Here is a 16,124-nt window from a genome sequence, read left to right on the forward strand (position 1 = left end):
GAAAAGTACAGTCACTTTATTGAATACTTCGCAAGACTGGGAAAGAGAGCAGTAATCCTTCCACTAGTGGTTGGAAGTCTTGGGACCTACTGGCCAGACACCTCAAACTCTCTGAGAATGCTGGGTCTCTCTGATGGGCAAATCAGAAACTTGATCCCGGACATTTCCATGATTGCTCTAGAGTCTTCCAAACAAATCTACTGGAGGCACATCTTTGGAGATAGTTACAGAATTGTAACTGAGCTATACTGCACAAAAAACAAGCAGGAAGCCAGATTCGGAGATGAACCCATGGAGAATGTTCAAGTCTCAGATCGATTCCAGCCTTTTAAAACAAGAGAGCGTGAGAAAAAATCCGAGGAAGAGAAAAAGAGAAGATCAAAGTCCAAAAAAGGCAAAACTTGGCGAGGATCCAAAAAGCAAACTGATTCACGGCAATCCGGCAAAAGCTATCAGAATCAGGGCTTCCAAAGAAGCGTTGGACAAGGCGGATCACGGTGAATACCGTCAGATAAGCCCCCAACATCAAAATAAAAGTCGGTGTTAGCTAAACACTAAACCGGCTCCTCATTGGGGGAGAGTATCATTCCGGTGCTCTCCGTTTGGGCGGTAGGGAGGAGTTGGGTAGCGACCCGGAAGTATGGATGCCCAACCACCGCAATCTGATCTGGCAATGTGTTTCGGATGGTCCCTGTCTCTAGATCTGAAATAGAGCTCTGGCCTGAAGAACACACGCGCGGACCGGTTGGATGCCGACTTGATCTGGAGGGTGCAAACCTGAAAGGGAAAGTTGAAGGCCGTGAGGCTCCTGGCGGGAAACTCCGTCATAGTCAGTGGTGTGCCAACACCCGACGACTATGACATAGTTGGAGGAATCCTGATCTGATAATAATCATTGTTCATATAAGGGAGGGGGATGGTAAATACCCAGGGTCCGAAACCATCAAAGCAGCTACTGACCAGCATAGTAGTGATGAACACATAGACCCTGGGGTTCCCTGAACTCGACCCATCTGCACAAACCCACTTTGTACAAATGAACCAAACTGATGAAGAGTTTAATGATTTCTTACATCACAGCTAGCGGACCTACCGTGAGGTAGACTCCCGCCGCTGTAGCAGGCTCGCCATATAATAACTTGGCTTTCTACAATTTTGTAGCACGCGGTTATCAAGCTGGTCTCTTCTCAATCACCAAACATTTCCTGGTTCAATCCCGATCTCTAATCTTCATTTTAAGCTTTGCCTCCTGGGAAGCGATTTCAACGATCCATCTTTCACCTGAAACCCTCCCTCATTTAATCATTATTTTCTTATACCTTCAGTCAAGAGGTCTTAACCAGTGCTGTCGGGTATTTCGACTTCCGACTTCCAACTTCCTGATAAGAAAAATCACTTCCAATTTCCAACTTCCGGATAAGATAATTTTCACTTCCCGACATCGCTGGTCTTAACCAGAATCTTCCCCATTTGTACTTCTGCCATATATTCTTACATTTTGAACAACTTATGATTTTAGTTTTTGAATTCTGACTACCGGCAGTGCCTCTTCACAGCTTTCTTTTCTACTACATATTAATTGAACATCGCCTTAAATATAAGGAGTGTAATTTTGAATCCCTCAAGGCTGTTATGCCCGGGATGTAGTGGTTACTATGGATTGGGATGTATTAAATTTTGGACTCAGGTTTATTTTTTCAGACAAATTTACCTTTTTTCCTAAGATTCTGGCAGTACTTATAATTTATTCTCAGATGTTAACATGCCTTATTGCTCCTACCCTGATTGCGTCTCCCAGCTTGACATCTCTTCTATTCGCCTTAACTATTCATGCACCTTATTATCTTTGTCCCTTCGAATCCAAGGCCCTCCTTGTAAATATCACTACGCGATGTTAATAACTATATATTCTACTCTCCCTCTTCCCAATACCTCTTCTTATGATACTCTTCCATTTCATTAATACCCGGTTTTTATTCTCAGATTTAGTCTTGTGATAGATTTGCAATTTCCCATTTATTTATCTTTTTATTATTTAATTATTCAAATTACCATCAATAAGAACCCTTAACTTAATTTTTTGAAATAATAACTTTTGAAACTTTGTATTTTTTCAGTTGTATTTACCAACCAACCCCTCTGTCAACAACAATGTCGAATAACAATCACCAAGGACTCCGTCCGTCTGCTCAACAAGACGACTTATCGGACAGGTAAATAATTATTTTTTAAATAAACATCCCACTATTAGAGCCCCTGTCATGTATTTCGAATCATTTTCAGCTGTTTTTGAACAAAATCCTTAGACTCTAATCATAAAAAATTATATTTCCAGATCCGAGACCAGCGACGTCAGTCGTCAAAATGATGCTGCAAAGAAGACCAACAACGTGCCGGATGCCCCAACTTTCAAAGTCCCAGTTGCCGCACCAAATGCGAGACAACGATCGCAAGGAGGATCCACATCGTCTGCGCTAAGAGGATCCGCAGCGTCTTTCCAAGGAGGATCCTCTGCGTCAGCTCAAAAAGGAGCCGTTGATGCTAAAAAGTCTCGGAAGGTATGAATAGTTTTTGTCGGAAATAATCTTTGAGTTCTTTCCATGCAGTTAAGAATAAATGGAGCGCTTTGAAAGTTATATAAGTTTGTAGATAAAGAATAGGGCTACATTTTTGTAGTTTATCACTTTTGGATAACTCCGCCCACTTTCGAAATATGAGTCTTCTAAGATAGGCTACTGAGAAGTGAGACGCATAGAAGCGAAACGCCTTCTTATATTTAAAGGCGCATATCTCAAAAGTGGGCGGAACTATCGAAAAGTTGTCAACTACAAAAATGTAGCCCTATTTATTTTCTCTAACCACGTACAACTTTCAATCACATAACTCTAAATTTACGTCTGTCTGAATAAAATGTTTCAGAGAGTCTCTGAAGCCGATTTGCTCAAGTCAATGGACTTCGGTCCGAAAGAAGGAGGAACATTGGCGAATGTCGAATTGGGGTTGGCTGGAAAGCGCCCTAGGGCTGCTTCTGTTGTGTCAAATCGAGGAGATCATCAACGCTATGGGCACCAAGTGGATGAGGAGGAAACCGATGATGAAGACGACGAAGAATACACTGAGTCGGCTAGCCAACCAATGAAGAAGAAGCCATCTGCTCCAGCTTCGACACCGGCTCAAAGAGCTTCAATGCCCCCCACCGTCAATGTAGTTTTGCCGAGAAATCTCGCTGGACCGTCTGGGTGTGTTCCATCAACATCACAAATGTCGTTGTCTCATCCTCCCTCACCATTCAATCAAATTCACCAAGCTCCCAATGTGACCCATCCACGAACTGAACACGCTTCTCCTGCAACTCCACAACAAGCAGTTCATCATCAAGCTCCACGTCTCCAGAATCCATCAACTTCCCGAGGCCCATTGTCGCATCCTCCGTCTCCATTCAATGCGCATATGCCACGAGCTCCTCATGGAACTCGGCCACGAATCGGACAAGCGGCTCATGCATTTCTACAACAAGCACCCCCTCAACAAGCTCCACATCCAATTCCTCCGGTTGCCCAGCAAGATCCGGTACAACCAGAAACTGATCTCATCCCACCCGAGATTCGAGAGATGATCCAAAGAGATAGAGAACAGGAATTAATAAGACTTCAAGTGCAGAACATGTCAAGAAGGCGAGCCCGTCAATCGGTTCAATACGCTCCGCCTCCTCGGGTCCACATCCCAGAGCCAGTAAGGCCCACGGAGCCGGTGTATCTCCCTGAGCCAATGGTGAGATTTTGAAAAATAGGAAAATAACATAATCAAAATATTAATTCCAGAACAAGAATGTTTGTCCCGCCTTCATGCCACCAAACTCCAACCCGGACTTTTATCAATGGACGGTTAGTTTCGTTTTTGAAAATGTGTTTTTTATTATTATAGGAGAACGCAAAGTTTGTACGAAATTGTCCTCATAAAAAAGTTGTTGAGTTTTTAGACACGTTATGTTTAGCTGAGACATACAGTGATAGCCGTAATTCTAGCATCACATTTTGGACCGTTTTCAGTATAAAATGTTCAATTTTGAAACTGCGTCATGGTATCACGGATGGTCCCACCTAGTAAATTTTTGATGAATCGTACAGACCAAAGGTAGAGCTCCATTTTTCTAGTTGACAACATTTTTATACGGACACTCCCTCAAGAGAGGTATAGTCATTTTAAGCGGACAGCTCCAAACTTACTCTATTCTGCTCTGAATGGGAGGATTTGAATGAGAAGTTAGTTTTTCGAAATCTAACTTGCTATGGAGTGTCCGTACAAAAAAGTTGGCAACTACAAAAACGAAGCTCTGTTTTTGAACTGTATGATCTTCAAAAAATTGTTTTTTGGGACAATCCGTGATACCGTTACATACTCTCAAAGTGGAATATTTTCAACTGAAAACGGCCGAAGTTGTTAGAATTATGAGCATTACTATATCATTAGATTTTTATAATATTAATGAAAAATCATTAAATCTTTTCATATGAAATTCGTCCTAGTTGATTTTGAAAAAATTATTTCTGAATGATAAAATAATTGATATTTGTTTTCCAGGAAGAACAGATGCAAAGTTGGTTTCAACTTGTTCTCAAAGAACGCACGACTCCCGAAATGCTTCAAAAAATAAAAGACGAAAACATCAATGGACTTTGCGTCGATGAGTTTCTGAAGAACAAATCAATTGTCTTCACCAGCCTCAATTTGAAATGGGGCAATATCATTGCCCTGAAGAATGCAGCCACTATGTTGCAGAATAATTTGAAAAGAATTTATTTTAACCAAGATATGGCGGAGTTTGAGAGAAAAATGCGGTTGTACCGAAATCAATAATCTTGTCAATAACTTTAATTTTTGCTTCATATGTATTTCTAAACTTTTTTCTGTTACTATTGGAAACTCCTTTTCTTGTATATTTTTCGTGTATTTTCTGATTCCATGATTGTTCTTTCTTAATTATCTCAGTTATTTGAATATATAAATGTTGGTCACAATTGTCACTAAATTAATGCGTGATTAGTTGATTAAAAGGCTTGAAAATCAAAACTTGTTTTCGAAATGGTAGATCACAAAATAATAATTGAAACCGGTTAAAAATTTTTTCTGGGCCCGACACTGCCTGTTCAAAAATGAGTATCTATTTTCTGCGCTTCAGTTTTTATACTGACCAGGCGAAAAAGGCGGACAAGACGGATATAAAATACTAACGGCGCAGTTTTGGTTAGATGTAATGAAAAAACGGCTCAAAAAGTAAAAAATAAGGAAGAATAGAAAAAAACAAAAAAGTTTGAAAAAACGGGGATCAAACCTGCATAGCGTGCTTCATAGACAGTCGCACTCACCACTCGACCACGGATTGCTGGCCGAGAGGGATGTTCAGGTGTCGTGATATTTGGGGCAAGGATTTATCGGTTCATCCGGCACTACGGTACAAGCGCTCAAAGTTAATAACCCACTCTCATTCCGTGTGATTGAACGTCCATATCTCCTTTTAATGATTTTGAACAAAAAGGTGTTCAACTACAAAAATATTCATCTAGATTAGTTCTATATTCTCAGTTAAAATTGGATTTATCGGTTTATCCAGCAATACGGTACATGCGCTAAACTTTCAATACCCTGTTTCTTTTGATGCCCTTCCCCTCATTGACCTTTGCTGGGGTAGCAAAAAATAGTTTTTTGCGGATTTTTTGCTATTCAAAAAGTAGCAAAAAAGCAAAAAACTCCTGGTTTCGAGGTATTTTTTGCTTGACCTTTTCTAGGTCAGCCCGCGGATTTCTAGGCTATTCGCTGCAAGACCTGTGTTTGGTGTAGGTTTACGGGAGATTTTGTGATTTTTTCAGCAAAGTTCGGAAAAAAATGATTCTACGATTACAAAGCATGAAATAAATCAATAAAATTACGAATTCAGTTCAAAAGTAGCGATAAAGTACGTGCATGCTGAAAAAATCACGAAAACTTCTCCCGTAAATCTACACATAACCTAGAAATCCGCGGGATGGCCTAGAAAAGGTCAAGAAAAAAATACCTCCAAACCTGGAGTTTTTTGCTTTTTTTGCTACTTTCTGAATAGCAAAAAATAAGCAAAAAAACTATTTTTGTTGCTACCCCAGAATAGGTCCATTACGAAACACCTCCCCCCCCTGTTCCACCCTTCTTCTTGCTGGTCGACCGCATTTGAATTCTTCGTCCCTCTTTTTGTTCTCGTTTTCTCTCGTTTCTCTCTTTTTCGCAGTGTCTCTCGACAGTACGTTCGTAAATCGTTTTGCAGGTTTTTCGTCGAGGGGGGGCCTAATTAACAATGATTTAGGCCGAACACATTTGAACTCCTTATTTCTTTCTTTTCCGCTCGCTCTTTTTTCTTTTTCGAGGCTAGCTTCTTCGAATGGCGGTTTTTTGGGCTAAATTTTTGTAGTTGTTCATCAAAAACATATTCAATTAACGGGATTTCAATTAACGGGATTACATTTCGTGGTTTTATTTTAAAAAATCGGAGTTTTTGAAAATTCAGAAAGAGATTAACAAAAGAAATGATAATTTTTGTATAAAAATCAGACTAATCCAACGTTTTGAAGCAGGTTGTCATGTTATTACACGAATTTGTGTACTGTTGTCCACCACTGAACTTGAACTGGCTTACTGTCTCGATCGCCTTTTCAGTATTTATTTTATGCGAATTACTCTTTCTACCTTACACCTTTTCCCATTTTCCCACTTTTCAAAAAATTTCTTGCCATTATCATTCTTATGAATTCCCAAATGTTTTCCAACTATACGAAAGTTTTCGAATAAAGAAAAACATTTCCAAAGGAGGAAAGAATTTTTAATCTAATTATTATGTTGGAAGCTGGTGATTATCAAACCTTTTGGGAGGAATCTCGTGATATCTTATATAGAAAATTCGAGAGAATTTTGATAATGTTTGGTCACTTCTTTTCTTTCGGAGATCAGAGTTCTTTGAGCTAGTGCGAATTTGCTTCCTGGTATTCTGATGTTCTCAATTTGTAACTTTTTGAAAATCAAAGTGTAGATCTGGCTATATTCGAGCGACGTGCAGGCAAAATATAACTTCTTTTCAGTTATTATCCAGCCCTGATTGATTTGTCCATAATCCATAAACTTACAATTTTGTGATTCTATTTTAATCCTTCATAATCGTTCATCAACGTTTTGATGTTTTCCAGATAACCCTCACGATACTCAAACAAATTGATGTCAGATTGTTTTCGCTGGAGCAGAAAACAGCACTCTCATTTTGAACGTTAAGGAAACTGTTGCTATCAAGCTAGTCAGTGTTCCTCCTAAAACATCCGCGCAAAATAAGTGTCCAACAGCGAATCAAGCATAGAGCCGGTGTCAAAAAGATTTGATTGCGTTGCCGAACCAATGCCAACAAAAACTTTTATGGACGCGCCGATAACTAGACATAAATCTGAAACCATCGGAGGAACTGGTACCGTAACGAAAAGCTCAGATGTTCAGCTGATTGAGAAGGTATGATACAGGATAAAGCTTCCATAAATTTATAATTTGTATATTTTTATTCCAGAGATCTGATGCCGCTGATTACTTTATGAGAATGGATTTCGGAGACAAAGAAAGAGACAATAGTGAAAAGTTGGATGCCTTTTGGAGCAAAGAGCGTCTTCAAGCTGTTCAATCTGCTGTTGATGCACTTACAAGTCGTGGAGCGGAAAAAAAGGATACGGAAGACAAATGTGAGGACGGTGAAGATGATATGGATCACACTGATAAACGACCAGCTGAAACTCATAAAAGATATTGTTTTGGAAACGCTGATGTTGGAATAGAGCCTCCGAAGTATCTGCAATTTTTTCCATATCAACAAGCGGAGGAGCCAGTTCGATACGGAAGTGCTGAACTTGCTCCAGTTTCTGAATACCAGAGAAGGCCACTTGCTATTCCACATGCTCCATCTCCAATTGATGTTACTGTTCTCAGTAATTATTCTGATGATGTTCAAGAAATCCCACCACCAAAACCTATCGATCACAAAAAGTTGAGAAGAAACCAACCGGTTATTGTGCCACCTCGCCGTCTTCCAACGATTTCAAATCATCAAGGTCGAACTCTTGTTCCGATTGCTCCTCGGTTGGGTCCGTTCCAGCCACACCAGTCACAAATGATCATGCACCAATATCAACGACCCACTCCACGAAAAGCTCAACAAAGAAGGAGTAATGCAATCCCAAGAAGAGAAAATGTCCTACCTCTTCTACCAGAGCCAATCAGACCAGCAGAACCAGTGTATTTGAAAGAGTACAGGGTAAAAACATGGAAATCGTAAAGGCAATTTTACTAAAATTATCTTTTCAGATTAAACCCAAGTTGTGTCTCCCTCCATACAAGCCACCAAACTACCATGAGTGGACGGTGAGATTCTTAGTTTATTGTTTGAAAAAAACATTTGGAAATCGGGAAAAATGTTGTAAAATTGCAACCGGATATTTGGATTTTTTGTTAAAAATGGCCAATTTTGAGAAGATGTTACGGTATCACTAATTGTCCCACAAACTAAATTCTAAATAAACAATACAGAAAAATAGTAGATATTTACTTTTGTAGTTGATAACTGTTGTCTGCAAGCGCTAGACAAATAATTTCTCATTTCTCCCTCAAGTCGTCCCATTTCAGTGCAAAATATGATGATTGTTGAGCTCTTTGCTTGAAATTACCATAACTCTCTGAAAAAACATAGTTGAACGGTCACTCGCTAGCACAAAGTAATTTCTATCCCAAATTGACACATTTCAGTACGAAATAGTGCGATTTTTGAGCTGTTTACATGAAATGACCACAACTTGCTAGGGAATGTCCGTTCAAAAAAGATGGCAACTACAAAAATGATTCCCTACCTTGGTTTATACATAATTAACTTTGTGGGACAATCAGTGATACCGTAACACTTTTTCCGAGTTGGTCATTTTCAATTCAAAAAAGCCAAAAAAATTTCGTTTTGAAGAAAATGCTGACCTCGCAGAAGGTTTCTTTAAACAGTTTGGCATTTTTGATTATCTTAGTTTGAAGAGATTTTAAAAATAATTTGAAAAAAATAAAAAATTTCATTGAATTCTAATACAATATTCGAAACAAGTCGTGTTTTTCAATTTTGAGGAATTTCAAAAAAAGGAGAAGAATCCGTCTTTGTCTGACACATCTGAAATACAAACATTCAAAAAATTAATTATTTCAAATAGCAAAATCATAAAACTTTGTTTTTTTCAGAACCAAGATGTCGCTAAATGGGCTCAATTGGTCTTAGATCTGCCATCAACCCATCCATTGCTCAAAACAATTGAAATAAAACAGTTGAGAGGTTATTCGATCAATCGATTGACAACGGACGACTCCCCTATTCTTCAAGAACTTGGGCTCAAAGTGGGTCCCACATTGCGATTGAAAGCAGCAGCAATCCGAGTTGTTAACAACTTCAAGGAAATTGAGTATACTCATAATATGGCTGTGTATAACGGCAAATTGAACATGTACAAAATGCAACAGAAACATGCTTCTCGCAAACGCGCTCTACCAAAATCGAAAAAAAAAATGCGAGAAAAATTGAATGACTCAAGAAAAAAGACAGTTTTTAAGGGAATTCGGTGGAGCGCAATTGTAAAAACTGTTCCAAATTAATACTTTGTGATGTCTTTCTCTTTTTTGGTTTGTTTTTTCTGATTCTATGACAGCACTCGTTGATTTTTGTGTTCTTCCCATTTTTCAAATGTCTATCATTTTCTTTTCTTTCTGTTTCTTTTTAAACTGCTCCATATCTGCTCGTTTTGTGTTCTTTTCTTTTTTTCGGTCAGTCAATAAATAATTGCTATTAAATTGGAATCATTAATAACAACTCAAGAGGCATTCAAAAAACTAATTTTCAGATAAATATTCCCAAAGAAAAAGCGCTACACAGAAAACAGAAAAGGTTTCATGGCTTTAGCAGAATTTTTGTATTCGTCATAACAAAAAAACAATTTTTTTAAAAACATTTTTTCAAATTTTGAATGATTTTTCAAAATTTCTTCTAATCCTGAATCGTGGTCGAAAATTTGATTTTTCGTGAAAAACTTCAAAGTCTTCAATCATGCTTTTTCCCAGTTTTTCACTTTAAATGAAATATCTCTCAAATTCAAAAAACAATTTGGTTTCATCACATTTTGTTTACTCCCGATTTCTTTTTTTCTCTGTCCGCCGCACCTCCCTCTTTCCACTCTGCTTCTTCACCACCCCATAGCTCGTTTTCTCTCACCGCATCGGTGGTTCAGTGGTAGAATGCTCGCCTGCCACGCGGGCGGCCCGGGTTCGATTCCCGGTCGATGCAATTCTTTTTTTTAAAATTTTTAATTCATGTTTTTGTTGAAGATCTATTCAGTGTAGTTGACAAGTTTTTATATGGATTTTCAGAATTTTTCATCAGTTTTTCTGTTTTTCAGACGGAAAAATATTCATTTTCATAGTGCGTCGAGTTCTTCAATACTGTATATATGTAGTGAAAAAAACAAAACGGATTTTTTTCGTACTAGACTAATTTCTGTAGTGGAACTATATTTTTGTTGTTGGCAGCAGTTCCGTGCACATCCACATAAGTAAGTACAACCAGTATAAACGGATTGAAGTTAAAGGACGTCGCTTTGCCTTTACTTTTCTCTACATTTTTGTTCCCTGGCATCTTTTAGAACAATAGGAAATTAGTGATAAGTCTTTGTGAGATAAATCAAAGGAATTCTCTACCGAGTGTGCAGCGACATACCTCGAAAACGTGAAAACTTATTTTATTTTTATTTTTCAGAAGTTAATAACGCAACTGAAAAAGTTGTGCTGGGGACGGAGAAACCATTGGTAACTGAGCAGAAGAAACAGGAAAGAGGAAGAAAACGACAACAAAAAAAGACTGACATCATGAGTGAGTTCCCCAAATGAATTTTCTAAGAAACCTGTTTCAAACTTTCAGAAATACTCACCAAAAAATCGTTTGTTGATTCTTAAGAGGATTCTGATAATGATTCTGAAAGAGCAATTAGTGTTGACTCCGATGTTGATGATTTGGATGGTTCGGAATTGAGTGAATTGTCGGATATGGGTTACAATGCAGGTGCGTTACATTTTGGTTGGGGTACTTTACTATCATGTTTTTGTTTTTGAAACTTTAAAAATGGGAGATCCTTTCAATCCTTTTCTTTTCAGATGTTGAGGATGTTAGTGGAAAAATGAAGAGAGAAATTAATTCACCTGAAAAAGTACAGGACTTCGGAGATCGATGCGTGTTAAGATATCAGAATGCACGGAAACTTGCGGAGGAATATGAAAAAGAAGATTCGAATGAAAGACGATCCGGATCAAAAGTGAAGCAACAACGAAGTGAGTTAGAGATAGATGCAAGGAGAGTCACAGAGAAACGAGAGTCTCTGTTTCTCTGCTACTCCTTGTTCTTTGAATTGTAAAATATCAAACGACTATAACTTTCTTCATTAAAACGCTATCAAAAAACATTTTCAAGACTTACAAAATGATCATTTTTCTTATTTTTTAAAAAAATTTTTGTGTTGTACATGTATTTCCAATGCTGTTCATTTTATTGTTTGTGTTGGATCGTCAGAAAATTTTGACAAAATTTTGCGTCATTTTTGAAAATTTAAGAAACTCCACAAATTCATTTCTGAAAATAAGTTTTGAAATCAAACTATCCCGAAATTATCTTTACATCCGTATTTATACATACAAAAAAAACATGGAAAAAAAGTGAGAAACGTTAGTTTCGGGAGTCTTGAAAATTCGCATTTTTGCACTAAGAAGCCACAAAAACGCGAATAATTTTTTTCACGAAATCGTTCTGCAAAAACAGAATACAGATTTGAAATCTGCGCAAAATTTCGGTTCCTGTAACACCATCTCGACTCGGGATTCTTCCCTAGTAAGCAAATATAGGATATTTTCATACTTGTCAACGGGCCGACACGGGCCGGCTCGTAACTCGCGTCAAAATGAATAAAACGACCTGAAAAATATACCAAAATGTAGATCTTGACGAGTTCTATCTCCGTGGCCTACTACGGACCGGATGTCTATTCGTTAATATGCCGCGGGCCGGGAAAAAGTGCCAAAAAACGCGAAAATGGCCAAAAAAGCCATTCTAGCCCGGCCCGCGGCATATTAACGAATAGACATCCGGCCCCTAGTAGGCCACGGAGATAGAACTCGTCGAGATCTACATTTTGGTATATTTTTCAGCTCATAATATTCATTTTGACGCGAGTTACGAGCCGGCCCGTGTCGGCCGTTTCGGCCCGTTGACAAGTATGGAAATTTTAAATTAAATTATTTTCTTGTTGACAACTTTTTGTTCCTTTTAAAACTCAAATAATTATTTGAAAATGAAAACTGACTAATATCTCTCTTTCTAGTTCCACAAAAATAACTGATTCCTATTATTCACGAAACACAAGTAATTTAATGCAGATTAAAAAAAACTATTTCTTGTTGTGAAAACCAATTCGCTTCATTTCAGTTAGCGAGGATCCAAAAATTGCTGAGCGTCAATGCGAGCAATGCTTCAAAGTCTTTGTCAGCAAAAACAAAATGCAAAGACATATGAAGACCCACACTGATCAGATTGACAAGAATTGTGATATCTGTGGGGCTCCGATAAAGTATTCATATAACCTGGTTCCCCATTTGAAGAAATGCGCTCAAAAGTTAAGAACGCCTTGTACTGAAAAAGTGAGTTGATACATACAGACGTTCAAACAGTACTGTGTATATAATTATTTTCAGGAATTCAAAAAATATTACCCTCGTTTTATGGACGAGTTTGAGAAATTCAGAACAGGCAATCTTTCGGATCTACCTGAGTTGCCCGCTGATTTCAAATTTGATGATCTCGGTTTCATTGTTGAAAAAAATGATCCCACACGTTTTTCTTATACTAATTATGAGTTCGGCAAGGGGTTGAAAAATTATGAGAAGAAAAAAAATGAGGAAGAAAAAGAGGACTCTGATATCGAAAAAGAGATTGCGTCTGATGATGAAGAGACTTAATGAGGACATAATAATTACTCTTTTTTCAAATAAAAACATGTCTTCCTCTTTCTTTTTTTCTGTAAAATATATCTATTCGTACCATATCTGTGTTCTGTTCATCATTGATCAATTATCTCACTCTCATTCTATTTATTGTATATTCATAATATTTCTCTTGCAAATTGTAACTGATAGTTAAACGATCTGTATAATTCTTGTGTTCCTATATTTTCTCCCCTCTAAACTTATTCCGAAATCCCCTGAAAACTTCCCAAGTTTCATTATAAAAACCAACATCCAAAAGTTCCATTTCAAGATCATCGCTCAAGTACTCCCCTGCATGTTAGCCTAATACTCTACCTCTATTGTCCTCCCTCCCCTGTAGGGTTGGGAAATCGCAGACTGGCCCGGCCCGGTCGGCCGGGTCGGCCCGGATTCAAAAAATGTGCACAATTTTTTCACACATTTTTTTCGAAATTTTTATTGAAAACTAATCAAAATTCTAAAAAATTCTCGTACACTTCAGTTTTTATCGATATTCCAAAACATAGTCGAGAATTCGACTTTTTTGCAAAAAAAATTCAAAATTTTTTCAAAAAATTTTAAATTTCTACAGTAGCCGGGCCCGGATGAGGCAAATTTTTCAGTCGGCCCGGCCCGGCCCGGCCCGGAATTTCCCAACCCTGTCCCCCACGCTGGCACTCCCTCTATCCCTCCATCACTTTTCCATCTCATATTACAAAAAGTGATCGCTCCCAAAAATCAGTTTCAAAACCAACTCTCCTATTCATTTTTGAAAATCACTCACTGACATTACTTTTTTATATGTTTTCCCGACTGACACACATTTACAAGAAACTGTTTGTATGAACTATTCTAAAAATAAATACGTTACTCTCCCTTATTCTTGTTGCTCCTCCTTTCATGTTTCAAACAGAAAACATGTGGATTCTCCCTCTACTTCTATCTACTCTTTTGTTTGCAGATATCTATCAGTACGCCTGCATGTCCATATATTCACATTTTTCTCAGAGTAGTCTCTGTTTTCATATGAAAATCAGATGAATTCTTATGGTTTTATAGAAATTTTAATTATCTGCTCGCCAATCAGGTCAGGAATAAATATTTTCTTCCCCCAACCCTAGTCCTCTTTAATCTCCACCAAAGACTCACTCCCTCAAATCCTGTCTACAGTTTTGGTCCCAGGCATCTATTAGAACACCTGGATGCCCATAATATTTTCTAAAAATCAGATGAATTCACATGGTTCCATCGAAATTTCAATAGTCTGCTCCCCAATCAAAACAGAAATCAATAGTTTCTTCTCCCACAAGTAAGCGGTCACGATCTAGGGCACAATCTGAGAATCAATAAGTATAACATTCCTCTTCTCTGTTTTGATGACCCCACCAGACCTTCTTATTTTCTCATTCACAATACCTCTCCTGTTAGCTGCTGATCACACTGTCAGATGTACTCTGTTTCATACAAAACGGCCCACTGTCCTTCTTTTCCGATCTATTACCTTTTCTTATACTCGTTTGTACTAGTTGTAGCCGAGTACTATTTTACCGTAATAGGTTTACAGTAATGGGCATAATTCTGAAAAATGTGGTCTTTTTTTCAGTTATCCAACTGTGAGAGGCTGCCACATTGTCACTGATTGTAGCATTAAGTAAGCAACTTTTTAATTGGTCGTGTGAAGAAAAAGTAGAGTTTTAATTTTGTTGTCGAAATCTTTTTTGCACGATCCCTTCCTTGCAAGTTACGCATCAACAAAATAATATCTTTCTCAAATAAACCAATTTCAGTACAAAGAAGTACGATTTTCGAGCTGTCATTTTGAAATGGTTATAACTTTTTAGGGAGTGTCTGCACAACAAAGTTGTCAATTACAAAAATAAAGCTCTTCCCATGATCTGTTCGGTCAACATAACATTTACCAGGTGAGGCAATCATTGCTACTTTAACTCCTTCTCAAAGTTGGACATTTTCAACTGTAAACGGCCATGACTCTATACCCCATTTTTCTTCAATTGACCTGCTTGAACCAAAATTATTAGAAAACGCTATTTTCAACCGTTACTTTTTTTAATAACAACCTGAAAATTGTCATTTAACGTGGAAAAGTATAAAAATTGGTTTAAAAAAACGTTTTGTTTTGAGAAGTTTTTAAATTTTATAATTTTTATGATTTTTTATAATTTTTATGATTTTTATAATGAGAAGTTTTTTCAAAAATTTCAAAACATGTCCCCAGCTCAGTCACAGGTTTTCTGAAAATCAGCCGCGTCAAAAGTATAGCGCGTTTTTTGATTTTGTGGCTGGGAGCGCTGGAAACCAAATAAAAATATGGAATTGGATTATAATTAGTTGTCGCTGACTCATTTCTGTTATTTCCTATCAAAATTCATCCGAGAAACTGACTTTCTCCGGCTGAAACTGCTCAATTTACCAAACTATCCTATTTCAGACATCTCCAGGATTGTTATCGATTGATAATTTTGTAAAACGTGGAATCTGATACTGAACACTTGTCAAAAATGTACTTCTGGGCTTTGTGGTTCATATTAATGATCAATCAACCTTTTTGAAAGCCATTTTCTATCTACCCGGCTCGATCAGCGTGACTCCTTGAGATATGTTTTAGGCATCAGATGTGAACTTTGCTTCACAGAATCGAGAAAATCAGTTCCTCAAACTTTGTAATGATCTAGATACACTGGGAAGAACATTGTCAACTTGTTTTTTATCAAAAAACGTTCAAGCTGTATCCAGTTGTGACGGTGTAGCTCACACAATAATAATGAACATGCTTGATTTTGGCCTACACGAAGGCGCTTCGAGAGTAATCAAGAAACATTTTTTCCAGTGACGGGAAACATTTGATTTTGTTTGATAATCTCATTTTTAATATTTTCACATCATCCAGAAGTTGTTCGAAGCGCATATCTTCTGTGGAGACATGGTTTGTTATGAGCAACTATCTGATAGTGTGAGGATATTGCCCCAGGTCTGTTGAGATGCTGTAACATCGGAGCTGACTGTAGGTAGCATAACTTTTT

General features: G+C 37.7%; 2 protein-coding genes across 2 annotated transcripts; both read left to right on the plus strand.

The window, feature by feature from the left end:
* Positions 1 to 2,151: 2,151 nt before the first annotated feature.
* GCK72_022560 (uncharacterized protein) lies at positions 2,152 to 4,857 on the plus strand (the record flags this gene model as incomplete). The annotated part of the gene is made up of 5 exons (XM_003096599.2): positions 2,152 to 2,213; positions 2,336 to 2,558; positions 2,920 to 3,771; positions 3,822 to 3,884; positions 4,582 to 4,857. 5 exons carry the CDS (start codon positions 2,152 to 2,154, stop codon positions 4,855 to 4,857), a joined length of 1,476 nt encoding a protein of 491 aa, XP_003096647.2.
* Positions 4,858 to 7,410: 2,553 nt separating this feature from the next.
* Positions 7,411 to 13,077, plus strand: GCK72_022561 (uncharacterized protein; the record flags this gene model as incomplete). Its single annotated transcript, XM_053734898.1, has 9 exons — positions 7,411 to 7,518; positions 7,574 to 8,311; positions 8,362 to 8,418; positions 9,271 to 9,361; positions 10,832 to 10,945; positions 11,030 to 11,134; positions 11,227 to 11,400; positions 12,548 to 12,759; positions 12,814 to 13,077. 9 exons carry the CDS (start codon positions 7,411 to 7,413, stop codon positions 13,075 to 13,077), a joined length of 1,863 nt encoding a protein of 620 aa, XP_053578464.1.
* Positions 13,078 to 16,124: the final 3,047 nt, after the last annotated feature.

This window comes from Caenorhabditis remanei, chromosome X, assembly GCF_010183535.1.
Source record: "Caenorhabditis remanei strain PX506 chromosome X, whole genome shotgun sequence".
Taxonomy (NCBI): domain Eukaryota; kingdom Metazoa; phylum Nematoda; class Chromadorea; order Rhabditida; family Rhabditidae; genus Caenorhabditis; species Caenorhabditis remanei.